Raw genomic sequence first — 27,836 nt, 5'->3', positions numbered from 1 at the left:
AGCCCAGGAAATAAGCTATTACCCAGCATCAGTCTTCCCAAACATTATCACAGAGTACTGTGTATTCACAGAACAGCATAAACTGTCAAAATTAGAGTCCATTTAAAACAGCAGCTGTTCCTTCTTTTCTAAGCAAGCTCTCAATGTAAAAACCTCACTCTATGCTGGTCTCCTTTTAATGCGGCTTTCAACAATTAAGAAGAAACAGCCAATCTTTTCTAAAATGACATATTTTAAATGGAAATTTCTTCCTCACCAAGCTCTATGCCTTCAGTAACTAACAAGTGGGAAGAAAAACATTTAAGTCAAACAAACTTCCCAATGGATTTTTTTTTCTCAGCTGGTAAATTAAGATAGTAGAACTAAAGAGTTAGGCACTATTATTTGCTCTTGACTTTTTTCATAATAAGTTATCATAATAAGCTATCTTGACTGGGCATTTACTCATCTATCAATTTATATGATAACTTAGTTATAATACATAATAACTTAGACTTGATTGAAACATCTGGCACAAACACTCTCCACTGAGATGGCAATATCAAGCACTTTCCATGAGATTATGCTTACAGGTATATTTATTTTGAGAAGTAAAGTGGATCGTGTTTTTCATTATATATATAATACACATTATTTTGTTATAATTAAGTACACTATTCCAGTTGGATTAATTTTCAGAATATAAAGAAAATCTATCACTGTTTAATTGAGATATTAGGCATATATTTAAAGATAAGGTAACACATTATTTTAGTTTAATTTTCCTTTGCTACCACTGTTTAAGCCAAAGATTCCCTCAGCATTATTTCCTTAGCAATTTACAGAAGAATGGCTCTTTGGGACAAACTAAGTAATGGCCCGTGACTGTTTCTAGGAGTTCTAGAGAAAAACACATCTATTGGTTTCTGGACCATCCTTCCTCCCCTCCCCCCAAATGACCATAGGAACCTGTTGTAGCCCAGCAAGTGCCGTTGGAGCTGCCACCAGACTCCAACAGTGAGGGGTCCTCTGAGTCGGCTCTGGAGGATGTGGAGGACCCTGGACAGGGTTCTGACTCCAAGCAGGGTGCAGAGAGGCTGGTTGGCCACCAGGAGGCACCTGAGCCTTGGACCAGTGGGGAGGAGACAAGGGAGAGTGAGCCGGAGGCCAGTAGTGAGTTGTTCCTGGATGCACGCCATCGAAGAGCTACTAGGCGTCAGGAACAATTACGCAATTACAGGAGGTGATTGTACTCAGCTGAGTACTGGTGGTCATTAGGCTCCTCTCCAGACTATAAAAAGCTACTTGTGCAAACGACCCTCTTTGCAGAAGTCAATGCAGGATTGTATGTTGGAGGACTGTACTGGGAGCTTAGCAGGCTGGATTGCTGCCAAGCCTTATCTGTGTTTATTGCTGCCTGAGTTTGTCTGAGTTGCTGCCAAGGTCCTTATCTGTTTGTTTTGCTTGGCTTTCAGCCACCGAGGTTTTGGTGTCTTGCTATTAAAGGACATTCCAGTTAAGCTTGTCTCGGTATTCGTTACTGGACGGAGGAGGGGGTCAGAACAGGAACCCTATGCTGAAATGAGCAATATTCCAACAAAGCATTCAGTCCATATTTACAGCGGAGGCATAGCGACAGGCACTATAGCAACTAACCAACTAGTCAATGGGCCCAAAAGTTTTATTTGTGATCAAGCTGAAAGAAAAGAGAGATAGACTGGCTGATTTCAACTTCGACAAAAGTTTCCTCTCAAAATCCATCCTAATATTTATTTGATAATGGAAAAGTAGTACTTCAGCCTGCCTATAGTTATGCCTAAATATATTATAGTTTTACTTATTTTAGATTAACTAGAAGTTAATAGTCTATGGAGATTCTCACTCATCCATGTCCCAGTTCAAGAGTCCAGTTGCCTTTTGAAAAAGCACCTTTGGTAGAAGTTAATAGAGAGTTTCAAATACTCTCACTAACAAAAAGGAGACAAATATCAACTATGAAAAAGAGCAAATGCTATTTGTCATCCTCAATGAAATGGCTTTCCTGGTGAAGATATCCACCCACTTATTTGAAAATCAACTTTTAATCTCCGTGTGGAGAAGGGGAGCTTTATTTTCTTAAGACATTTAGCTGTGAATTTTACCCCTTGCATATTTTGACTTTTTTTCTTACTGCCTTAAAATGTTTCTCATTTTTATTTTATTACCACAGTTATCTTGAAAAACTGCTTACCAAACATTTTCAGTGTTTGTTGTAAAGAAATTGCTATGCGACAGGGAAAGGAGCAGTGTCGCTTTAAGAGTCAACAGTAAATTAACTTGCCCCAAAGAGTGGAATAATTAGCTGTTAGTAGCTTATTAAAAGAATGGCAAAGGCCAAGGAGCCATCTGGGATCTCCAGTTTCCTCTGATTGTTATTATGTCAAGATCAGCAAGCTGTATTACTTTTCATGTCACTGGGCTAGCCCTTATTTTATATGTAGATTTTAATGAAAGATACACCACTTTAAAATTAGGAATTCATCAGATGCACTATTAGTACGCTTTTATAAAATGAACAGCTTGGTTCTCTACTTCCAGATCACTAAATACTTAAAGTGAGAGTGAGACACTCATATAAGCGTACACACACGCACGCACCCACACACACGCACACACAGGGTGAGGGAGAGAGAGATCAATTAAATATTCACTTTGTAAAGTGAAACCTGAGCCCCATCACAAACAGTGCACTCTAATAATACATCAGAGGACACTATTTTTGCTTCTGTTTACACACAATGCAGCCATAATGCCTCTAACTCCCAGAGGAATCATTCTTCTTAATGAAAATTAAAACCAAGTCAGACTCAGATGCTTATTCACAAATAAAGAGGAATGGGTTTAACATAAAAGAGATACATTAGCGTTGTGTTCGCTCAAATTACTTAGTATAATCCCTAACATATTGTTATGCTCTCTTCTCCCACACATTATACATAGAATATGAGCCTCTTAACTATACATAGAAATACATTTTATACTAAGATTTAAGAATACTGTGCCATTTAACTATATTATTAAATATAAGGCTTTTCTGAATTAAAGACATCCCAAAAAATTTGTAGCTACTTTTATATAAACATTTTAGAAGTTTATAACTTAATAGGATTGAATCAATTTTTTTGCAAGGTTTTTTTTCCTTGATTTAAAAAAAAAATCACAAGGTAGTAAAAGTTGGATGAGAAATGGAAAAATATTCCATTCACGGTCTTCATTATCTAAAATAAATTAATTAACTGAGCCTTTCTCAATCCAACTTTCTCCAGATCTGTTGTATTCCAAAATATCTGTCATGTTCCAGATCTGTTGAGACCATAGGCTCTCTGTGACAACTGGAAACTGGGGACTTGCTGTCATAAATAATAATCTGGTTCAGGAAGACCAGAGTATCTGAAGTAACAACGATTTTCTTATGTTAAAAAAAAGCACGCCAAACCTACACTATTGACTAAATCTTGTAAACTGTTGGTTAAGCAGATAAAACTTGAGTAGTTATTTATGCAAAGAGTTAATTCTTCTTTGAATACAAAAATATTTTTAAAAATTAGCTAAGGTTGCCCTACTTTTTGCTGTTGTAAAAATATAAGCAAATATAATGCCATATGATTGCAGAACAGGTTGTCTACATGAGAAATGATCATTTTTTGTGGGAGTGGGTCAATGGTGGGATTCAACCTATTTCGGAGAACTGGTTGTTAACTTTCTAAGCAGTTCAGAGAACCGGTTGTTGGAAGAAATCTAATTTCTTTTTTTCCTCACTTTACAGGGCTAATCCTGTAAGGAAGGCAGGAAAGAAACATTCTGGTGTCATTTCGAGCCTTATCTTTATTGCCCTGCTTACAGAAACTGCCTCTCTGGTTAACTCTTATTACATTGTAACAGCTAAGGGGAAGTGCCCATTGATGTGAGTGATGTTGAGTTGGCCACGCCCACACAGTTACATGACCACCAAGCCATGCCTAACCAGCTGATCATTAGAGCAGAGAACTGGTTGTTAAATTATTTGAATCCCCCACCAATGGGGTGGGTGTTCCCAAAATATTTTTTTTCAGGGAACTCCATGGAGAAGCTTTGACCTAGTTCTCTGCCCCTTGGAGAAAAGTCATCAAACTGGACAGCCATCCAATCAGCAAAGCAGCAATAACAATAAGAGAGTTTCCCCATTCTATGCAACTTAAAATACAGATACGTATCTGAGGGTATATTGGAAGCTGTAAAAATCCCAGAAAACCAGCCATATAATGCAAAGTAAGACATTCATCCACACCCTTGGACCAATGAGAAATTGCTGCTGGATTTGCTAATGGAGAAAGCACCCATCTGAGCCTCTGTCTACAACCTATAAACAATTTAGCTAGCAGCTAAATTCCATTATAACTCCTTACAGCTTCATATGAAGATGACAGATAGATAAATACAGACGTTTCTAGGAGATCAGCCAACTTAGCTACCAGACAGGCCAACAGTATCTTGATGAGCAATCAGATTATGGGAACAAACATGGTTTTATAGTTGTAGAAATATTCAGTACATATTACAGCAGAGTTCTTCAAACTTGGCAACTTTAAGACTTGTGGACTTCAACTCCCAGAATTCTCCAGCCAGCGTGGAGAATTCTGAGAGTTGAAGTCCACAAGTCTTAAAGTTGCCAAGTTTGTAGACCTCTGTAATACAGCTACAATGAATAGCTTCCATTGGTTTGGCTAAAAATATAAACAAAGTTATTAAAAACAAACAAACAATACGTAAATGTACATACATACACACACACATCATGCACACACACATACGTCTCACACACAGAGAATATTCTTTGCCTTAAATCAAACTATGAACATTGCCCATCCCTCTCAGTGCTACGTTCAGCGTCCTGCTTTATAAAATTATCTTGCTGCCTTTTTTTAATACAAGACTAACTTCATTATTGCCTTTAAAAAAAAACCCCTACATTTCCCACCAAGAGCATCACCCATGTTTCTTAGGCTGTCATCAACCCAGATATAGAAGGATGAAAGATCAATTCTCCCACACATTGTTTCCCGTAACTGGAGCATAGTTTTGAGTTGACATTTCATCTAATACAGGAGAAAAGATCACATGATTTCTAATCCATGATGATCTCTCATAAGAAATGTTCATTCATAAGTCAATTTCCTCTCTTTTCTATGTTAATTGCTTATTTTTAAATAACACTTATTCAGACTGAAAACTGCATCGCAGCAAAATCTAAAGAACAGCTGCATTTCAATCCACACATGGATATGGAGTATCAGTTCAACTTCAGACTGAACACATCCAACTAACTTTTATATACTGTACATAGACACACATAGGAAATGAGCCAGTTTTCTAATAACCAGAGCTTACCATAGGATAAATGTTTCATAGTTTTTGGGGTATAAGATGCCATTTACGTGCCATTTAACAAGCCTTCTTCACAACCTGCCTTCATTTTTTGCATTTCACTGGTAAATGTTTATCTTTCAGAAAAATGTAAAATGTTTTTATCTTTTAGAAAGACACATACTTCAAAATGGGGTTTCAAGTAAATAAAAGCTATAATAGCCAGGGAAAATTACAAATCAACAACTTAACCATTTTAGTTGAAGCTGGTATTGTAGATGTAACAGAGCTATTTCTCTTTGTAATTAGACACTATTGCAGCACATTCTTTTAATTACTACTAACTGATAGTTTGCTTAAATATTTGTTTAAACTCTTGGCTACATAAGTAATCATATTCACAAGACTTTTAAATCCCAGTGGTATGGGTAGAAAGGGGATACATTACAGATATTTATTTAGATCACTAAGCATATAAAAAGAGATCAGTGAATTTATCCTTGCCACCTTTCATTCAGTATTATTTACCTTGTTTCGATGGCTCAACATACATTTCAGTGACATAAATCCAACTTACTCTAAGAAAATGCCTTCCCAGTGATCTGTCTGTCTGTCTGTCATGGACTTGAAAATAGTTTTCTTGTTTCTTTGTACATTTAATGACATTTTATTTGCAAACTTATAAAAAGACATCTCTAACAAATTTACATTTTATTCTATAGTCAAAGGCAACTGAGCAAGTTTCATTTCTTTTTCCAGAACAAAATATGCATGTAACCTAAGATTGGATTGTCACCCAAGGATCCATAAATTAAGTGATTATTCACATGTTATAATGCAGAAAAGTGTTAGGAAATGGCCGGAATTGGTGGCAGAGATTGTTTGATATTGTTGTGTTGTACATATGTGTTGTGGGTTCTGGAGATGCTGTATAAACCCAGGCATATCAGGACAAAAAAAAAAAAAGACAGTTGAGGTCCCATTAGGAACAGGCAGGTCATGAAAGAGAATAGAATGGTTGGTGAAAAAAATTGAACATTTGGAACTAACAGAGGAGACATTCTTGAGGAGGGTCTGAGAAAAATGTTGCAATTCCAAGAAGCTCAGTAAATAATTATTTTCCTTCTTTTTGTCTTCTGCAAGTAGAAATACTGTAGCTATTTAATAAAGCAGGCATATTAAAGTAATAAGGAACACCTTGTGAATTTGGGTTGGTGAAAAGGATTCAGTGAAAACAACTGTAAAAGCCTCCATATGTAAAAGATATGTATCATCTGTTAAGGAATACATTAAAAATAACCACAAATAATTTACCTATAATTGCTATAACAAATAAACTGCACTTTAGTTTAGAGAGAAATGGTGTGCATGTGCACAGAAAGTTTCTGCCTCTTTTCCCACCCTCTATCACACGAGTGTCAAACTCGCCATGTCACATTGCCCTCACATGTTTCCTGATGTTTGTTCCAACATTGGAGCTGGGGTAGGTATGGCCTGCATGTGACATGTGTGGCCGTGGGCCACCAGTTTGACATCCCTGCTATTACATGATGGCAGTGGTTGCTGGGCTTTAGAGTGGATCTAGGGACAAGATAAGTTGCCAATATGTGAGCAAGAGAGGCCAAAGGAAATACTGTGGTATTATGTCTATATCACTGACCACATGGCTGTATCTGAAAAGTAGATAGAGCCATGTGGTCTCTATCAGAAACTCTTGCAGTTACAGTATGGAAGAGCCGCAGGTGGAAAGGATACCCCATATTATCTTAACTTATAAATTGTTAGAGGATATATATAGTTTTGATTTTAGACTTTTTAAAGTTTAAGATTTATGTCACCCAGATAGCATATCGCGATATGCTGACTCTGTAAACTGCTTAGAGAGCGCTGAAAGCCCTATGAAGCGGTATATAAGTCTAACTGCTATTGCTATAGCAGCTTCGTTAACATAGTAATAGGGGAATGAATGTTATGTTGTGTGATTTATTTTGCTAATCATTAGCATGTTATTGTATTTATTAGTTTCACTCTGTTTTGGTTCTTTTAAATTGTACTGGCCATAGACAGAATAAATATTGATTGCATTTTCATGGCAAGTAGGGCAATGGGTTAGTGGTTTAGCATATAACATTAAATGAAAAGCCTGAGAGACTACTTCATTTTATCTGGCAGAAATATTATAGAGTAGTAAAAAGAGGCAATCTTATATGAGAACAATGTATCTGAATATACATGTAGGCATCAACTTAGGGAATGTCCATATGTAACTCGTTAAGGAGTTAGAGAAATGTGGGCATCAGATATCCTCACTGATATCTGGTCTGACTTTCCAAATGCTACATTTTTCCACCAGCCAAAGAGATCCATAGATGTTTGTTTTAGATCTTGCTAACTCCTCCTGGGTCCTTGGCTTCATTCTCAGAGAGGTTTCTTGCTTTTCCACTACCTTCTGGGTACACACCTGGTCTAACAGCCACATCTGTTCCAACACCATAGTAATTATCTGACTAGACTCTGGGCTCAAATTCTTTCATTATTTCTCTTCTTCATACAGTAGCAATTTATCTTGCGTCTGGATTTCCTCCTGATTTCTGAATGAGTGAATCTGTGTAATGTATACTCTACGTTAGCTGCATTCTGTCCCATAATTGTAGATGCAGCCATCTACCACTACCATGTCTGATAAAAGATGAAGCAACTTTCAAACTGCAAAGACAAATAGACATTAAGTTCTTCTGTTTATATGCCTCAAAGATTTGACAAATATGCTATGATCCAGAGAGAAATAGAAAAGTTAAATGCACATAAACATGTGTGTATATTGATAAATAAAAAATAATAGATTTGATTTTTTTCATAAATTAAAACAATAAAATAATTTAAAATGATAATTTTCAAATGGCTTAATAAACCATAAAACAAAGCATGCTAGTAAATGTTCCTTCTTATTTCTTTAAAAGACAAACCACCAAACCATTTCTTCTTGTGACAACTGCACCTGGATTGTGAGTTTTTGTCCCAAATTAGGATCATAATAATTTATGAAGGATAGAGAATGGGCTCTTGTAAACTTGAGATTTTGCACAAGCATTTTGCATTCAATAGCAATAGCAATAGCAGTAGCAGTAGACTTATATACCGCTTCATAGGGCTTTCAGCCCTCTCTAAGCGGTTTACAGAGAGTCAGCATATTGCCCCCAACAATCTGGGTCCTCATTTTACCCACCTCGGAAGGATGGAAGGCTGAGTCAACCCTGAGCCGGTGGGATTTGAACCGCTGAACTGCTGATCTAGCAGTAGCTTGCAGTGCTGCATTTAACCACTGCGCCACCTTGGCTCTTCTATGCTATGCAAGTATTCAGTAATGTGAATACTTGCATAGCATGTTTCAGTGATGTCTGCAGCACTGGCATGAAAGAATATAACCCAGAAAAAAATAGGTATGCTTAGCTTTGAGTGAAATCAATCAGATCACCTGATTTTCAATTTAATTTTCAAGTGTCCATAAATTCTCAATATCTTAGAATTCCTTATAAATAAAAGCAATTAATTCTTATTTACATAGCACTTTGTAATGTTTAATGACTAATATATCAGTATACTAAAAACAGCCACAGTAATGATCTCTCCATAACTTGCTAGTAAGTCATGTTGTGCATGCATATATTTAAGGATGCAATCTTGGAAGATCTACTTTGCATGATCTGCTATTCCATTATGAGACAAATAAGTGCTTGAGATATATAGGACAAGTGAAAGTAGACAACACAGAACTAGATAAAAAAATAATCTGACAAAATTTAAATTAATTTTCTATTTATTTAGATCTCAACTAGAGGGCACTACTTAGTCAACTTTGATTCATATAAAAAAAAACTATGTAGGATGAGTGGCTGTTTAGAAATTCCAGAGCAAGCATGAGAAGGCAAACCACTTCCAGGTCATGACAAAAATATAATATAACTAATTAATTAAGCAAACTACTGATTCTAAATGACTCACAATGGTTTACAATGGAAGTAATCCATAAAACCTAAAATTTACAATTATAAATCCATAATATAATAATTACAATTATAACATTAAAACAATACAATAATACAAAGTAAGATACTATTTGGCACAAATTCATCCAGACTTTCAAAAATGTGCAAGAGACTATTATTTTAGCACCCTTATATACATAATTACAGATGCAATCTGGAAGTGTCAAGCAGGTAAACTCAGGAAACAAGAAACACTTGGATTTCTAGAAAGAACTTTATTATTAGTAGGATAATGTAAAGAATCTTCAACTGTCAAAGCAGTACTCCAATTCAACATATCTAGAATAATTAAGCCAGAGTTACTTCAAGTCTCTTTTACATTTTTCCCTCTCCCCTGGACTCAGGAATCTTTTCTGTAACAACCCTGCTTCCTTTAGTAATGGTCTTGCTCCCTCAATATTCCTACAGTCTTTCATCAAAGCAGGAGAAGCTACTCCAAGGAGTGAGGGTCACTGTGGAAAAGCTCTGTCTTTGAGATACTCCTATCTCATAACCTGCATACTGTATATGGAACATCAAGTATTCCCACACGAGGTGAATGCACCTGAAGGACACTGTCCTCTACTCAATAGCCACATTATTTTTATGCTTTTATTTACTATCCTGGGTTAAGACTAAAAGAATATAGACTTCCTAGTGCATTTATGGACTGGGGACTTCCCATTATGCCACACTAGTTCTCCACAGAGACTTCTTGTCTTTTACTATTAAATGTTACCTGCTCGAAGAGAAATCAATATTACTTCCTCAAGGGAACAATAGCTCTGTTTATATTTAAACATTCCCACAGTTTACTGTACATGAGCCTCCAAGTGGAACCAGAAACAGACTACAGGGTGCAAAAGGGAACCGAAGCTAACAAGCAGCAGAAGATAAGAGTGATCATTAAAATAGATTTTAAAAAACACTCTAGGAATGGAGATATCTATACTGAACTATAACAGGAATTTCAATGATTGTTTCATTTAACTAAATGCTGTCCGGGTAACAAATTAAATGGCAAATTGTGACTACACATTCACTCAAGCATAACTGCAAATTTGAACTCCATTACTTCTGCTCTAATTTTTACCATCATGTATGGAGGAGGGCGTAAGATAGAATCTACATAAGACATTTAATTCCATTTATTCCTCCTCTCCCCCCGCCCAAATCCTGTCACTTCAGTGCAACTTCAAAGCCTATCTACTATTAACATCTTATTAATGGTGCTTTTTGATGCCCAGTGCTTGTTTTTTATGTTTTGGTTCTTTGTATTGTATGTGTTTTATTGTAAGCTGCCCAGAAACATGTAAATCAAATAAATAATTTTTAAAAACCCATGACTCTATTTGGCTATTTGTTTTTATATTGTCTATAGAGACTTATATGATCCAGAACTTCACAAAGACACATACTTTCTTTCCCTTTATTTTTTAGCTTCTGCCATCATTAACTATGTTCCTGTCACATATCTACTACCATTATATAAATAAGGGCTGGTACTTTTAGGAGGAGGAGGAAGGAAGGAAGGGAGTAAAGAAGAACATTTTTTTCTGTACATTGTATGTATTTTCTAATAATTTCTCCAACCTTAGATATTTGTCAACTTGAGATAAAAATCCAACAGCCTAAATCATCGATTATTGGCAGCATATCATTAGAATTTAAGCAATACAATTTAAAATTATTTTTAAAAAGTTGCAAATGAGTCCAGGTGCCTTAGAAGAGCCAATAAATGTGTTGTCCTGGGTAGGAATTATGTATCTTCTTTCCACACTTACCTTTTCAGCAACAGATTTTTGTGTTGAGCATGAGGCCATTTCCTTTTTTAAAAAACATGCTTGTAACCTGGCATTCAACAAAGAGAACAGAACCCAGGGAAAGTATTCAGAATTTTATGTAGAACATCCACATTCTTTGAAATTTGTGCCGAACAGAAACAGCACATCCTTTCTGCTCCAAAGAGAATAGCTCTCATGGCAAGTTCAGATTCTGATTTGTGCCTTATATTTGCTGAATTCCATATATTATACCAGCAAAACATACTGCATTTCCAAATAGCTTATTTGGCAACAAATGTTGAAAAATCAACAATCCCCTTGGATTTAAATTAATTTGAATATTTATTGAATAGTTTGAACTGTTTATCCTTTTGGCACCATATTGTATGTAAGTTGCTGAAAGGAAAATTAAACCTTCATACCTCACTTGATGTGCTTGAGGGAGACAGGCATTCAAGAGAACATGTTCGCATTGTGCAGAGTCAGTATTTCTATTTCCACTAGATTCATGCAACATAAATTCTTACATGCATCCCTGGTATGAACAATTATTTGAGTCTCACTGTACTGTTTCTTTCCTCTCATTTTAATTTTATGGTAATTTCTGCATCCTTCTTTTGCAGACATTATATGTAGCCAATTTAGATTTGTACATTGTTTAATGTAGACTCCAATAAAGTGAATATCTCTTGAGCCAAGATGCTCTCATGGTTAACCTACAGCATATTTAAGCACAATTGCATAGGTTCATTATACAAGATAGCCCTTGGCTGTCTGCCTAACACTTTTATTGAGTAAGCTGACTGTCTAGTAAACTGCCTACTCTAAGCTATCTTATTGTTGTTACAGTAAAGATGAGAAGTTCCATAGTATGTATTACATATCAAAGTGCTCAAAACACTGGTGACTTAGCTGAAGCTGATACATATCTCTTCCTCACTGCAAAAAGTTCTACGATTTCTTTCTTTTCTTTCCATTGCTAAATGCCATATGGCAAGTGTTCATCTATAAATTATAGGCTGTATTTCTTATGAATAGCCAGAAAGGCCCTGGTTTTCTTTTAAATAAAAGCATTTGTATGGACTACTAATACATTTAGAATTAACATCTCAACATTTTACATATATGTTAATAACCAGAAACATTATTTTCAAAGGAAAATTATCTATACCTTTACTTCTACCTATATGGTATGAAGTTGTATGTCCACATAAGCACAGGTACGAAGAAGTATCCATCAGAGAGAAGGCAAGAGAAAAGAACAGAAAGAAAGACATAATAAAACAAAAACAAAAAAAAATTAGATCACACTGCACATCACTTGAACATAAACCAATGAACACAGCAGAAAAGAAATAATACTCAAAAGCACACGTATTAAAACAAAAAAAAGTAGAATCACAAACTACACACAGTGCAGATTAAAATATAATTGTAAACTCTTTAACTCCAATGTTACATGGAGAAAAGCCAAGCTCTCATTGTAGAAGCATATTAAAAATCCAGAAAAACACATCAAATTGACCATAACGAAAACAAGGGTAAAACAAAGAAAAAGAGAACAGTATTCTGTGGAAATATATTTTCCACCTACCCATAATGATGTAGGATGAATGGCTTGTGTAGTTGTACTGGGTGTATAAAGACACACTGAATTTTATATTATTTCCCACTGTATATAATATGTATTTAAAAATACAATTATTTACACAGAAACATTAGCATGTTACACATACTATATAATTTTGATGGATTTAGGAAGAGAATTAGCTTAAAAGAGAAACATAAGTGCTCAAAAGAATGAAGTTAAGGAAGAGAAATGAGATGACTTAATATGACTAAATATAAGGAACATAAAGAAACATAGCCATGTTAAGAGGCAGTCTAAGAACCCAAGATTGCCTTTAAATTGAATAGACGGCATCTTTCAGCCTACCAACTTAAAAAAAAACAAATTAGTTTGGCTTATGCATAACACTGTTATTTTTGCTTAGCAAAATAAGATATCTGTCCAATTTAGTTAAACCATGAAAACCACACTACTATGCTCATTTAACAAACCAAGGTTTAAAAAGCCCTGGCTTAATGCAGCCTTAATACAAGCTTTCCTACTGGCCAGTACCATTCAATATTCCAAACTAGATGTGCTATGAATTCACTTCTTTTCATTTCTTGCTATGTCCAGCAAACAGAAGTATACACTTCTTCAGTATTGAAATGACTATTTGCCTTACAGAAGAATACTCTACAAATGTATCTCACAGCAAAGGATGCAAGAATCTGACATTTGGGTCACCCTGATTTCATCCTGCCTTTCTCTTTCCAGACTCACTATTTTTAAAAAGGTACATTCATTCTCTGCCTGGAATTAAGAATAACAGTGTAAAGGGGATTAACAGCTCCCAAACTGTGCTATCTATTAAAACATGAATAACCTGCCATATGACATGTTTCTATTTGTCCCAATGGTACTACAGTGAAACACTTTAGCACCATTGGAATTCTATTCTGAATGTTATACATTATACATTTATATAACTTAATGTTGTGATCCCAGCTCCTTAGTTTCTACCCTGCTGCTTGATGAGATGAAGATACATGCCCAATTATTATTATGGTGGGTCACACAGTCAGCCAGATGTTTTTATACCCAAGTAGATATGAGTCCTTCCCAAAGACCTGGGATAGGCACATGTTGTTTGCTGGTTACAGGTACCATTGCAGGATATAAGCTGTTCCAAATTAAGCTGCCTTTTGCAATTGACTGATGGCGATTTTGTCAATGCTGATGATGTTCAAATGGTGTTCCAGTTGTTTTGAGATAGCACCCTAGGAGCATATCACTATTAGCACTATCTTTGCTTTATTTTATCACAATCATTATACTTCTATTTGCAGGTTTTGATATTTTGTATTATTAATTATTATTATGCCACCTAACTCCCAGAAACATGTTGATATAAATCTTTCATAATCTAATGTGGAATACTCCAACAACTGCATCATTTCTTTATAATCAGCATAACACCATTGTACCTGTTCTGTGACTTTCAAATAGTGAATCACAATATGCAACTCAATTTCAATAAGCATGATTCCTGTTTTAGAGTTATCTCTGTCTGCAGATCAATTCTGCACACCAAAATATATGTATAAAACTATAAAACTTAAGGCTTCAAAGTGACAGGAAAGTGACTGTTGGCTATAAATATTGCCTACCAGGTCCTTGGTCCATGCCATGAAAACTGTCATCATGATCTTACATATCACTGACTAATTTTGAAGGCCAGTGTCTACCAAGTCGCTGTACTAGAGTTGAAAACATGAAGGTTACACTTCCATATAAGAGAAGGAAAATTTTGCATTTCTCCTCCAATGTTGCTTTTATATGTACAGTATATATTCATTTACTCCAATACATTGGACTTTGGGTTGTGAGCATTATTTTCTGTAGAGTCTGGCAATCTGGCAAATGAGGGATACAAATGCAAAAGTTTGGAGAAGATACATAACATCTTGATTGTTTTCCAAAAGGGTTGCTGATTGAAGCTTTAATTAGTTGCTAAAGAAGGCAGGAAAAAAAGACTTACCTTGTTCGCTCATCATCAGATGTGAAAGGCCTTTGAGAAACAGAAAGGAAGTAAATAAGACAGAATAAAGCAGAAAAGAAACACAAGAAGACATGTGTACCTTTATATAGCTCAATAATTTGGGGAATATCACATACATCATCAATGAATGTATGTCTGTTATATTCCTTGCATGCATGTACACATACACACACGTGCACATGCCCAGAGCTTCCTCTATTACAGGAGAAAGTCTGGACTGCAGAGGAAAAAAAGGAATACAGGTACTGTAGTTCTCAACATACAACCACAATTGAGCTCAAAATTACTCTTGTTAAGTGAGACATTTGTTCGGTGAGTATTGCCCCAGTTTACAATCTTTCTTGCCACAGTTATCAAGTGAATCACCACAGTTGGTAAATTAGTAACCCGGTTGTTAAGTGAATCTGGCTTCCCCATTGACTTTGCTTGTCAAAAGATCGCAAAAAGTGATGTCATGACCTTGGGGCATAGCAATAGTATGAATATGAGTATGATGAGTCAGTTGCCAAGCATCTGAATTTTGATCACATGATCATGGGGATGCTACAATGTATGAAAAACAGTCATTTTTTCAGTGTAACTTTGAATGCTCACTAAATGAATTGTTGTAAATTGAGGACTACCTGTACTCATTCCATCAGTATCAGTGAGACTGATTTTAAGAAAAGAAATACATTCAAAATTAGTTATTTGTGTTAAGTACAAGCCCTGGAAAGAAAAGCAAGAAAACCTATAATGGGTTTGAAGACAACCATCCTCATTGTACTGCAAATATTATAAAGGTGTCATGCCAAAATTCTGGTGCATATTCTTCATTAAGAGTTCATCATCCACCATCAACCTCAAAATACCACTGCAGTTCTTCAATCATTTTTAATTCACTTTGATAACATGTCAGGATGACATATTAATCCATCAGATTTCACAACCAATACTAGCCTTTAGATTGGTAATTTAAACAGCAATGCAAATTCTCCTGAATAAATGCTTTGAAACATATGGAAGTACATTTTGAAATCATTAATGCAGCCAAATGTTTTCTATGTTAATGGGAGGAATTTCTTAAGCAGCTGGGAAAACCATAACTGTGTGAAAGATTTGAGAAAAGTTTTCTGTGGATTTCTGGATGCTCCAAAGCATCTCTTTCAAAGGATTTGCACAGCGCTAGTAATATAGTCCTCTTTTCTTTTCCTTTACTTCTAGAAACCTAAATCCAAATCATTAAAAGTAAGTAAATATTCATCCAAAAGAACTCCTGAATTGATGGTATGTATAACTATGCACATATATGTATAATTCTTAATTCTGTTGATTAAGAATTTTGTGAGAAGGTTTGTTTGTGTATGTGTGTGTTGTAGAATGGAGGAAGGGAGGTAGATAGAATTATCCAAAACTACAGTGAGAAATTCTTATCCCATGACTGCAACAGCTTTGACTTAAGATATGTTCCCAATATTTTGTTTGAATAAACTGTAATGTTTATTCATAATTATGAATTATGAAGTATTTTTTACTTCATCTATATGGCAGTGTACAGTTCGATTTAAGGTTGAAACTGTGATAATAGCTTAGGAAAAAGTAATGAAAATAGTGATGATTCAATAGTGGAAAATCATTTTAAGTCCAGAAAGATAATACAAACTACAAAGAAAAAGAAAAAGAAATTTAAAGCACTGAAAAACCAATGTCAGAATACTTGGACTTATGATTGAATTTTATAAAAAGCATTCTAAATCTTATCAATTATCAATTTGTATCTCGTGCACTGCAAATTGTGCATTGTTTGGGATATAGAGGATTGAATTGGTGTTTTTAATTTTTGATAATGATGTTGTATATTTATCAGCTATGGTCATTGTTTAGAACACAAAATATCCAAATGAAAACAATCCAGATGCTAAGGATCTGGAAGGAAAAAACTGTGTAGTGCAGTTAGAGATGCTGGGTATGTTTAGCCTGGAGAAGATTGCAAGGAAACATAGCTATGTTTAAGTATTTGATGGCTATCATGTATAAAACGGGGCAGAAATGCTCAGAAGACAAGAAACAATAAATTCAAATTATAATGAAGCAAACTGTGGCTGGACATCAGACCTAATGTAAGAATTGTTCAACAGAACAGATGTATGTTTAAACCTAGGTTGATGATCATCTCTTGAAGATGATACCATAATGGAGTTCTACAGTGAGCAGAAGATTGAACTAGAAGCTCTCCAATGTCCCTTCCATTCCATGATTCCATGAAAAGTTGATCTGTGATTTTAATATTTTAAATGTTTTAATGTTACTTTAATGTTATCTAAAAACATAAGCATGGTTATGCTTTATACATGATGCATCTATTATAAGAAAACATTTGCACTGCAAGGGACTTGATAAGTTTTTGATATTAGGACTATATTCAATATGTCCTACAAATAGGATTCCCTATAGTGATTCATTATAATCCTAGGGTTTTTAAAGCTTGTCTGATAAATTCAGCTCATTATCTTTTGCAGATGACTGTTACAGTATTCGGATCCCCGATTAACTGTAATGATATACTTTTGACATCTACAGTCTACTGATCAAAAAGCAAAACAGATATGTTAATTATAAATAGTTTAAGAATATATGATTTAATATAAGGTTTTGTTCATCCAATTGTCTGTTATTAATATATTTCAGGATTTAGGCAATTGTATTCCAACAAGAAAAGAGAATTTCATAATGCTGATAATAAAACACAGGACATCCCTGTGTTTACTGCATGCTTTCTCCTTTGGATTTGTCTATGTGATTATATGCTTTTAGAACAAGTACTAATGTTTTGTCAGAAATGATATTGATAATAACCTTGCAGCAGAAAATGACATATTTATTGATTATATCCAAAGTTCTCTGTAGGGGCTTTTATTAGCTGGGTGGAGCAGATGATATTAAACTATCCCCCCCCCCATTAACCTTACCTAGACAACTCGGGAAAATATAATAATATTCATTTTTATTAAACAAATTTATATAGATTCCCAGCTCACACACATGGAAGGTAACATAAGCACAGGAAGATTTGGTTAAAAAAATTAGTTAATGGCTATTTTTGGCTACTTTCCCTCCTCTACTATAGGAGGAGAAAATTAATACTCAAGAAATCTCTCCTCTTCAATCTAGGGGCATTGCTTTGACATCATTTTACACTGTCACCAGCAATGTAGCACTTCCTCTGCTGGATGTTTCTGGTCATTTTAAAGGAAAGTATCTGATAATTTAATGAATGAATCACTCACAGTTGACATGACTCTTGGTTATTTTCTACTCTGAAACCCATTTCTCAGTTTTAAAAAAGGCAAATGTGAAATGGCACATAATCAACTTTGTTGATCAACTTTATTTATATTTAAGGTTAAAGATTCCCCTCGAACATATGTGCTAGTCGTTCCTGACTCTAGGGGGAAGTGCTCATCTCTGTTTCAAAGCCAAAGATCCAGTGCTGTCCATGGTCATGTGGCCAGCATGACAAAACATCGAGGGCGCATGGAATACTGTTACCTTCCAACCAAAGGTGGTTCCTATATTTCTACTTGCATTTTTATGTACTTTCGAACTGCTAGGTTGGCAGAAGCTGGGACAAGTAACCAGAGCTCACTCTGTTATGCGGCACTAGCGATTCAAACCGCCAAACTGCCGACATTTCTGATCGACAAGTTCAGCGTCTTAGCTGAACATCTTATTTACATACAATATTCTAAATGACTTTGGCAAAAATGGCTGTATAGAATGACTTAACAGCGGAAAGACTTATCTAAATCTGATAAATTTGGCAGAGGAAAAAACATGAATCAAATATAAGATGGTACCTATTGTCCCCAACAATCTGGGTCCTCATTTTACTAACTTCAGAAGGATTGGAAGGCTGAGCCAACCTTGAGCTGGTCAGGATCAAACTCCTAACTGAAGGCAGAGTCAGCAATACTGCATTCTAACCACTGTGCCACCATGGCTCTTATAGATGCTAAAGAAAGAGGAGGAAATTTGGGTTTATGTAGTTTGAATTTATTTTTTGCAGCTTATTGTTTGGATGGAAGAGTGGGCGATGCTGAAAAAAATGCCTGGAGTTCGGAGCAAATTATTTAAAGTGTAAGCTTCAAGCTTAAACGTTTAAGCATTTAACTTTCATATCACAAGACTAAGGTTAATATAGATTTCAAAAATCATTTTATGAGACATGTCACATCGAGAACATTGAATAGATATAAACTCAGCTTGTGTCCAAAAATATCTTGTGGCTTTCATCACAAGAAGCATATTATAGAAGAGAAATTATAACTAAATACAAGTGGGTAACTTATGGTGACATATTAGAATTCTCCCAGGGAAAATCCAAAATTAAATCATGACAAGATTTGATATTAGAAGGATATAATGTGTCAATGGTTTTCTTATGTACAATTATAGAAAGACTTGAAATAGATAGAAAGACTTTTGTTTTTGAACATTTTAAGACTGAATTGAAAAAGGATTAGGTAGAAATGATGAAAACATTATGGCTAAAATGTATACATTTTAATGAAATTTGAAATAGAAGCACAAGCGAAAGAATGGCTAAAAATTTTGGTTATGACATACAAATAGAACAATGGGATAATATGAAGATGAAAAGGTTGAAATTTATATTGTATAATAATCTTGAAGACATTTTATTTTAATGAATGTGAACAAGTGTGACTTTTTATCATGCCTGGTGGACATGTTTAAAAAATGGGTCTAGATACATACAACATTAATGCAGATGATTTTAAATATGCAATGAACCAATATGCATTGGTATTTTGAGGACTGACAAAAGAAAAAAAAAGTCATGAAACTGTTTTTATATATCATAACTGCAGTGAGACTTCTATGCACAATAGTGGAAACATTTGACATTCACAGTGGGAGAATGGATGGTGAAAATGATGGCGCTTGCAGAGATGGGTAAATTGGTAGCCTTGATTAGAAAAAAGACACTAATTAAGTTTAATGCCAATAGGAAACCCCTGCTCAAAACAGAAAAAAATAAAATTATGATATATGGATTTGGAGAATAAGAACCCACAGAATAAAAGTTTAAATGAAATTTGTATCTATAATTGCTGTAAAAGAAAATTGGAAATAATTTCCTTAAATGTATTTATTTATTTTCCACACTTTTCCTCTTTCTTTTTTTCTTTCATCTTAAATATTAACTTCTGTTAGTTTTTATCTTTCTTGTTTAAAGATATAATAACATTATTATTTTTAAAAAGCCAGATTTAATCATGATAGACCTCAAAGCACTACTTTGAGGACTTGAAGTTACCGCTTTTTAAATATAAATATGCAGTTCCATTTTCCATATTAAAGTAAAGTACATATTGCTAATTGTGCAAAGTGCTTAAGGGCTAACTTTTGGATCTATATGAACTCAGGATCTTAAAAGGACTTTTAAAAACTAGATTCAGAGGACAATTATATGAAAGAATAATGTACTGAAACACTGGCCATGTTCTTTAAGGACTTATAGGGGGCATTTCTGTGGATTGGGTATTTAAAATAGAAACCTTGGAACTATCATCTTTTTTTGTCAATGTTAATTATGGCAAGGCTTTTAGCATTTACAGAGCGGGAAATTAAAGCCACTAAACATAAAGGAGTAGAAGTGCATTAAAAAAGCCAGTTTAAAATGACAAGTGATTGAGGCCAAGAAGGATGATAGAGTCTTTTTGTTCTTCTTAATTATAGCTTGTCTTGTTTTACTCAGCCCATGCAATGTTGGGTGGAGGGCTTTTTTTATGTCAGCTAGAACAAAAAGACTGTGTCAGCATGATGGAAGATGTATGGTTCTATTTAGTTCCACAGACTACTGTTTCTACCTATGAATGACAGCAGGGAAGAATTATGGAACATAACTAAAGCACAGTGAAAAATGGATCTTCTTCAGTACTATGTGCTGCCGGTTTCTGTTTAGTGAGGGAGCTGGGTCCAATCAGTGATGGAAGGGATTACCTGGCAGGTGAAGTTAGATTAAAATCAGGTTTGAGACTTCAAGAATTTCCTTCTAGATAAAAATGAGGAAATACATGGCAGAAAGAAATGCTCTCAAAGAATCTGGGTTTCTTTACCTCTGTACATACTGTACAAGAACATAGCTTCTAGAATCTATAATGTTCACTTAATAAAACAGTGGTTATGTTAGAAGACAAACCTATCTAAATCATTAATATTATTATTTTTATTTAAGAGTTTTTTATCCTGACTTTATTATTTTTATAAATAACTCAGGGAGATGAATGTAACTAATATTCCTTACACCCCCTGTTTTCCCCACAACAACAATCCTTTGAGCTGGTTGGTCTGAGAAGGACTGGCCCATACCAATATAGGGTAGCTAAGGGTATATAACCCTGAGCAGTGGCCAGCCAAGTGCTAAGCCTGGAACAACTCCCAATCCAGTTACAGGTAACAATTATGCTATTCTGTTTTTTCCCATACCTAATTGAGACATTTTAAAGTAAATCTCTGTCAACTTCAGAAGGAAAATAATATCATGTTGATTAATTTATACCTATCTTTTTATATCTAAGGTCCTCCAAACAGACCAGCTTTCTTAACTGACACTTGGGAAAGCTGTCCCAAGTAATTTCAACTACTTTTTTTTATGAGCAAGGTTGAAAATAGGTTCACTTTCTGTTGCATTACCCTTGCCTACTTTTTAAATATATTTTTGATTAATAATTTTATTGCAATCATAAAAATCAATACAGACAAAATATATTTGTTTTCAAAGTTGACTGTAAAGGTATGTGCTTTAGATTTTTGGCTGTTACATTAAATAACAACCTTTTCTATTGAATAGCAGTATTTGTAATACATATATAATTTAATGTGAAAGTTAGATGTTGGTATTTTACATTGTCCTCATAAAAAAGGGCATAAATATTAAATGAAGTTAAATAATATGACTGTAAATCAGGTCAGATGACATGTTCAATGTGAAACTAGCTATACAAATGTCATGGGTTTTATTTCTGGTTTAAAATCTAAGACAATTTGAAAGAAACTTTGAGAAATGAATTAATGATTACTAAAAGTGAAATCATATTTATGGTGATAAGAAGACCAACACAGCAAGTAGCTGTAGATGCAGTACTGGTTCTAGAGACAAATATTTCAAATATATTTATGTTGACAAATATTTCAAATATGTTTATGTTGACTGTATTAGACAGGGGTTTTATATTAGCTGCTCTTTATTTTAGAACAATAAATGTTCTACAGTTTCAGTTTTCTATCAATTACACTTGTACTGCAGTTCTACTTTAATACAACTGCTCTTGTGGCTGCAGCCTGATCAAAGCTTGTAGCAGGCATTGGATAGGAAAAAAACAAGACAAACATACGTGCAAAAAATATTAATGTAAGTTCTGATATGAATGTGACATCAAGAAGTAAATGGCTGTTTTTTTGTAGAACGAGCATCCTAGAACAGTATTTTTCAATCTTGGCAATTTTCAGATGTGCAGAATCAGTTCCCAGAATTCCCATGCTGGCTGGAGAAATCTGGGAATTACTCATCTTAAAGTTGCCAAGTTTGAAAAACATCATCCTAAAATATATGTTTATAAGCAGCTTCCACCAAGATTCACTCCTGTGAATCTTTCATTCATTCCAGAAAGGTTAATGGAGAATTCCCCAAATCCTCACTGAAATGGTATTCAACAAATATACATTAGCTTTTCACAATTGATATCCTTCACATGAGAAAGTGATAATTTGAAAGGCAATTTGGATCTGGTGGTCATTTTCTGTGGCTGGTCTCAGAGAACTGGCAAATAGAATCATGGCAAAGTGCAGTATTTTTCATAGCCATTTTCAGCCATTCCTTAAATAGGTAAAGAAGGATTTTAAAACTCTCTGCCCAGAAATGGGGCTAATCATTAACAAGTTTTGTTTCCCTTACAGTACCTTCTCCTAATTTTTTTTTAATTTTCAAGAAGCTGTGGTATTTTATGCCTCTTACTTATTAAATGAGCCACTTTTGGGTCTCATTATCCTTACCTAGTTGCCAGATTATTTCTTCCCAAATCTTAAAGATACCCCCAAAGAATATCCCATTGTAGTGGAAATTGGAATACAATCCATTTTCATAGTAGAATCTGATGAGCAATTTGTGGTACTTTTTCATAATATGATTATTGAGAGCCACACTGAAGTAATTTAATCCATGTTCTTTGCCTCTCTTTTCTTTGATGCATTTACCAGGCACCAACACTCAATTTTTATCAGGCAAAATAGTCTAGAGGAAGCAAAAAAATTACACCAGAAGTTCCTCATAATAGCAATTTAAAAATTAGTATTCAAGGTCTAATTTCACTCAAAAACCTAGATTAACACCCCCCCCCAGCAAAAATTCATTTTGAATTTTTATGCCAATTTTAAAAAATGGGTACCTTCCACATCAGCTGAGAATTCAGTGGACTGCAAATTGAACTCATCTGGAAGATACCAAGATACCAAGTTTTTAAATAAACAAAGATGCCACGAGTCATTGTGGAAAATATAACTAAAGATCTGGCCATGACAGTATAATTTAAGTCATTTTTAAAAAGATGTATTGAGCCCTAATACTAATAATATTGAATTGTGTCATTACCTAAAGCATAGTTGAGTATCCAAAATGAATTAAATAAAGTCTCAAGCAGATTGTTAAAAGAAGAGGGATACTAGCCCTCTTGTGGGCTCCCTGGTAACAGAAATATCAGTCCAAAAAATTAAAATGACTGGCATGAAAATGAGAAATTCACTCCAATCAAGTTTCATTTCACACAATTTTGGCAGGCCAGGATTAAGAAACCCTGGGGATACCCATTTGGCTATAACCAATGTTAGACCTTTCATGATGAGCTTGTAATATTGAACAATAGTTTTGGCCTGTCTACTTGATTAGTTAATCAATGAAGCTAATTTATTTAGTTATTAGACTTTAGATACCTCTGGCTATTAAAAACTCAATGTGCATCTTGCAGTTGGATTCTACTGTCAGATCATTGTTACTACGCTGATAGTAACTCTGCTAGTTTTGAATCAAATTATGATATTTATGTATAAAATTAACCTGTGAGATTAAATATGTATATGTAAAAATAAAAGTTCTTTAGCATCATAAAGACTATGTATTATGGTATGTGTTCATGGAATAAAGTCCACTTCATCAAGTGCATCATGCATCAATATAAAGGTAGTGATGAAAAAAAATGTCATAAGCGATAGAATTTCTTTATGCCATGTTGCATCATATCATGTCTTCTGTCAATAGCTCCTATTTCCTTATTTCCTACATTCATAAAGAATGCAGGTATATGAAGAAAAATCAAATTGCCTAAGAACATAAGAAAAAAAATATAATTTCTTGATTTGATTAAGCAAAATGACTACAGATTAGATGTTTGGTTGAATTTGAAAGGCCCTTGAATTCCCAAAGAAAGGGAGCATGAAGAAATGAAATTAAAATTGAACAGTAACAATAATTGAGAGAATAACAGTGATTGAACTTACAAAAATTTATTCAATTAAAAGTTAACCTAAAAGCCTCAAGGGATAAGTAATTTAAAAAGAGAAAGAAAGAAGAAAAAGAAAAGCCTATAGCATCTCTTGGATGGAAAGTCCACTGTTTAGGCATTGTTAAGACAGAAAGAGAAAGTGTGTAATTTATTTTTCCAATTGATATTATATAGACAAGGGTTTCCTATAGAATTCTTAATCAAGGAAAGATAATATAATAAATAGATTGCTGCGAGTATGAAAAAGGTAGTATGGATATTAGATAATTTTGTTCTGAGAAATATATGATGAGAATAAAGTGGAAATGTATGTTGCCATAAAACTAGGCATAACCCAAAGACACTTCTAAATTCTTTTTTGAATGTATGGTATCTACTAGAAAAAAAGTAACAGAAGGTAGGCATTCTACTCTATAAGTAAATACAGATCCAGTTGATAGTAGTTCTTTCATTAACCTCCATGCTGTGGTCTCCAGATGGAAAAGCAGCAGTTCTTCCAGCTTACATCAATACCATCTGTATGGCCTGCTAAATAATTTCCCATTGATGCTGAACACTGCAACAAAGTGTTCACCTATGTTTACCTACTTTTTTTGTTTCCCAGCTCAATTTTGTTTAGAGAGGTAACCTGAAGGCAAGAATTCACTTTTTCCTGTTCTTTATAAGGTGGTCTAGGAATCTGAAGTTGAAGACAAGGTAAGATGGTCAAAATAAATCCATCAATAAATAATTCTTTTCTCACTAAAAGTTTCTTGACCTGATTCTGTCATGATCAAGGTATGCCATCAGTGACAGACTGTCACAATTAAGATGGGCCAGTAGAATCAGGACAACTACTGTTCCAACTTATGCAGATACTGGATTTAAAACATAACACTGCCCATGAAGCTGGCACTTTCACATCAGAAGATCATAAAATCAAGAGTGATAGATCATGATCCCTGGGCTATATCCAACAAAAAGTAAAGGCCCTTTTATTTATTTATTTATTTGTTTGTTTGTTTATACATACTTATTTATTAGACATTTATTCCACCTTTATTACTTATAAGTAACTCTAGGCAGTGAACATACATAATACATCTTCCTCTCCTTATTTTCATCACAGCAACGATCCTGTGGGATGGGTTGCACTGACAGAGAGTGACTGGCCTAAAGTCACCCAGCTGACTTTCAATCCAAAGGCAAAACCAGAAGTCACAATTTCCTGGTTTATAGACCACCACTTTAACCATTACATCAAACTAGCTCTTTGCTACTAAAAGCCTCACATGGTACTAATTCTGCTGATAATTAGATGGACTATGGATAGATTTGAAATGTGATAGACCATTATATGCAGGGTAGATAATTATCTCCAGTAATTGTAATGTCCTTTCTCCAGCACAAAGGCAAGGTCTAAGAAAGATAATAATACCAATAGAATATTGGTCAAGGTTGAATTGTGGGGTCCGCCTAGTTCTAATGATGTTACCTAGTTGGGCAATGAATTGTCTGCAAGAAAACAACCAACTCAGGAGGGCACCAAAGATCCCAAAAGTAGTAATGCAGAATGAAATATAAGGCTATCCCGACTTTGCCAAAAGGTTTCCTGGTATCTGTCCAGGGTCCTGAAGAAAAGTCTCTAGTTCTTACTATCTGAGTAGAGCTCCAGCACTATGCTCAGGCCTATATTATAAACCATTTGTTCCTTTAGATTCATTTAGTTTCACTCTTATTAGGAATTATCAGAAATTCTTCATCTCTTTCTTTCCAAATTTCTGACCTTGACCTTAAAATGGAGCTGCAATTTTAAACAGCAAAAAAGAGTTTCTTCAATTTGTATATTGCCTTTTCTTTCATAGATTGTATAAACCTATGGAGAGATTAAAAAAACACAAAATAATATAAAGTAGTTGAAGCCTAGTTAAAAACTAAAATTATACTTCCAACTCAAATTGTCTAATAGCAGAAGAAACCATTAGTCCACCATTCTATGTCAAACACTGCAGTCCTCTGGGGCTGATTTCCATTCTTTTTAAGAATTGAGCTAAACCTATACCGTGTAAAACATCTAATTTTGAATACCTACTTCTATTTCTTGTCTGTTGCATGATAAAGCTTCCTGTGTCACAGGAAAAATAGAGCAATCTAGCTAGCATTGAACAATAGGTCTGCTGATTTCAATGAAAAATAAATCAAAGTTATGAAATTAGAGTTGCACAGTAGAATGGAACACTGGAATAAGCACATGAATTTGTAGTCAGTGTTCATTTTGGATGAATATTACCTTGAAGTGGAGAAATGAATTAGGTTCATTTTGCCTGTCTTCATTCAGTATAGTGCACCATGATCAATTTCTGGGCACTAATAATTATGTTTTAACATTTCAATATATTACTTCTTTTACTGGTTTACATTGCATGAAGTTCTTGAAAATTTCTATGTGGTAATAGGAAAGTGTTTATGTCCAAGTGTTGACTTTAAGAGCAACATTTCATTTGAAATGGATTAGAAAGTGACAATAAATCTATATTATTCTATGCTGTGCAGAGTATTTTGGCACTTTATTGTGTGCTTTGCTTTCCAAGAAAATGACTACTATAATCCTACATTTGTGTATCCCATAAGGTGTTTATCTATGATGACAATGATTGTCAATTGAATATGTGTTCTAAACTTCACAACTGAAATTCTTCTTCATTATCATTCTTAGAAGGCAGCTTCCTCCCATACTCTGGCAAGCCAAACACTCACCTGGAACATGACTGGCATCTGATGAAGCATTTTCATAGGAAGCAGGAAAAGGGAGGAAGAAAAGAAAGAGAGAAAGAGAAAACATATTAGAAACCCACATGCAAACACACCAGCAGCTTAGCTTCTTTGCATGGAAATCAATTACATGCAAAACCAGAAATTTGCTTTTAAAAAACCATCCATCCTCAGCCATCTGCCCATCATGCAAGGGAAAAGGGCTTGGATCCCCTCTCCCCTGTGCATGTAGAAATTAATCAGATGTCATATCTGTCTGGAGAGAGAAAGTTCCAGAATCAGATAGATCCAACACAGAGACCTGCAAGAATATTGGTTAGAATATTCTGTGGTATTTATTTCACAAATAGATTTTTAAAAAGATAAAAAGACTGTATTCACAGCATAACAGTTTTATTTTCATAAATTCAAGAACATATAAGTAATATTGGTGAAAAAGGCAAATTGTTCTCCTTCTGAAAGGCTTTGTGTGAATTTATGACCAATTTTTGGTTTTCCAGATTCTAGCAAACAAAAGAAAACAAAACAAAAACTACTATTGTAGTTCTTTATGCCCAGTTTCCTGTGACCATCCTTCATTGCAGACATTGCAGAAATTTTACTGAAATTTTCTGTGTACTCCCTTCCCCATTATTAAATGGAAAAACATATTATTTTGCATTAAAGACCACATCTTTCTCTCATGGTATATCATTTAATAGAAACAGCAAGTAAGCAAATCAAGGTGAAGAAATTCATTATTTTCTA

At 34.5% G+C, this 27,836-nt stretch overlaps 1 protein-coding gene across 10 annotated transcripts in view; it reads right to left on the bottom strand.

Annotated features, from left to right (window-relative positions):
- NRXN3 (neurexin 3) overlaps positions 1 to 27,836 on the bottom strand; it is a 1,234,604-nt gene that overhangs the window by 1,116,889 nt on the left and 89,879 nt on the right. For all 10 annotated transcript variants that reach the window (XM_087724996.1, XM_087724986.1, XM_087724939.1 and 7 more), the window contains exons 3-4: positions 27,075 to 27,092; positions 14,761 to 14,790 (exon numbers count right to left, since the gene is read on the bottom strand). In XM_087724996.1, coding sequence (XP_087581122.1) covers positions 14,761 to 14,790; positions 27,075 to 27,092 — 48 coding nt within the window. The remainder of the gene's footprint in view (positions 1 to 14,760; positions 14,791 to 27,074; positions 27,093 to 27,836) is intronic.

The sequence above is a fragment of the Thamnophis sirtalis genome, unplaced genomic scaffold, assembly GCF_051295495.1.
Source record: "Thamnophis sirtalis isolate CommonGarterSnake01/CBP01778 unplaced genomic scaffold, rThaSir2_p1.2 scaffold_1, whole genome shotgun sequence".
NCBI classification, from domain to species: domain Eukaryota; kingdom Metazoa; phylum Chordata; class Lepidosauria; order Squamata; family Natricidae; genus Thamnophis; species Thamnophis sirtalis.
The sequence above is the reverse complement of the archived record's forward strand: the minus strand, read 5'-3'. Positions and strand labels throughout refer to the sequence as shown.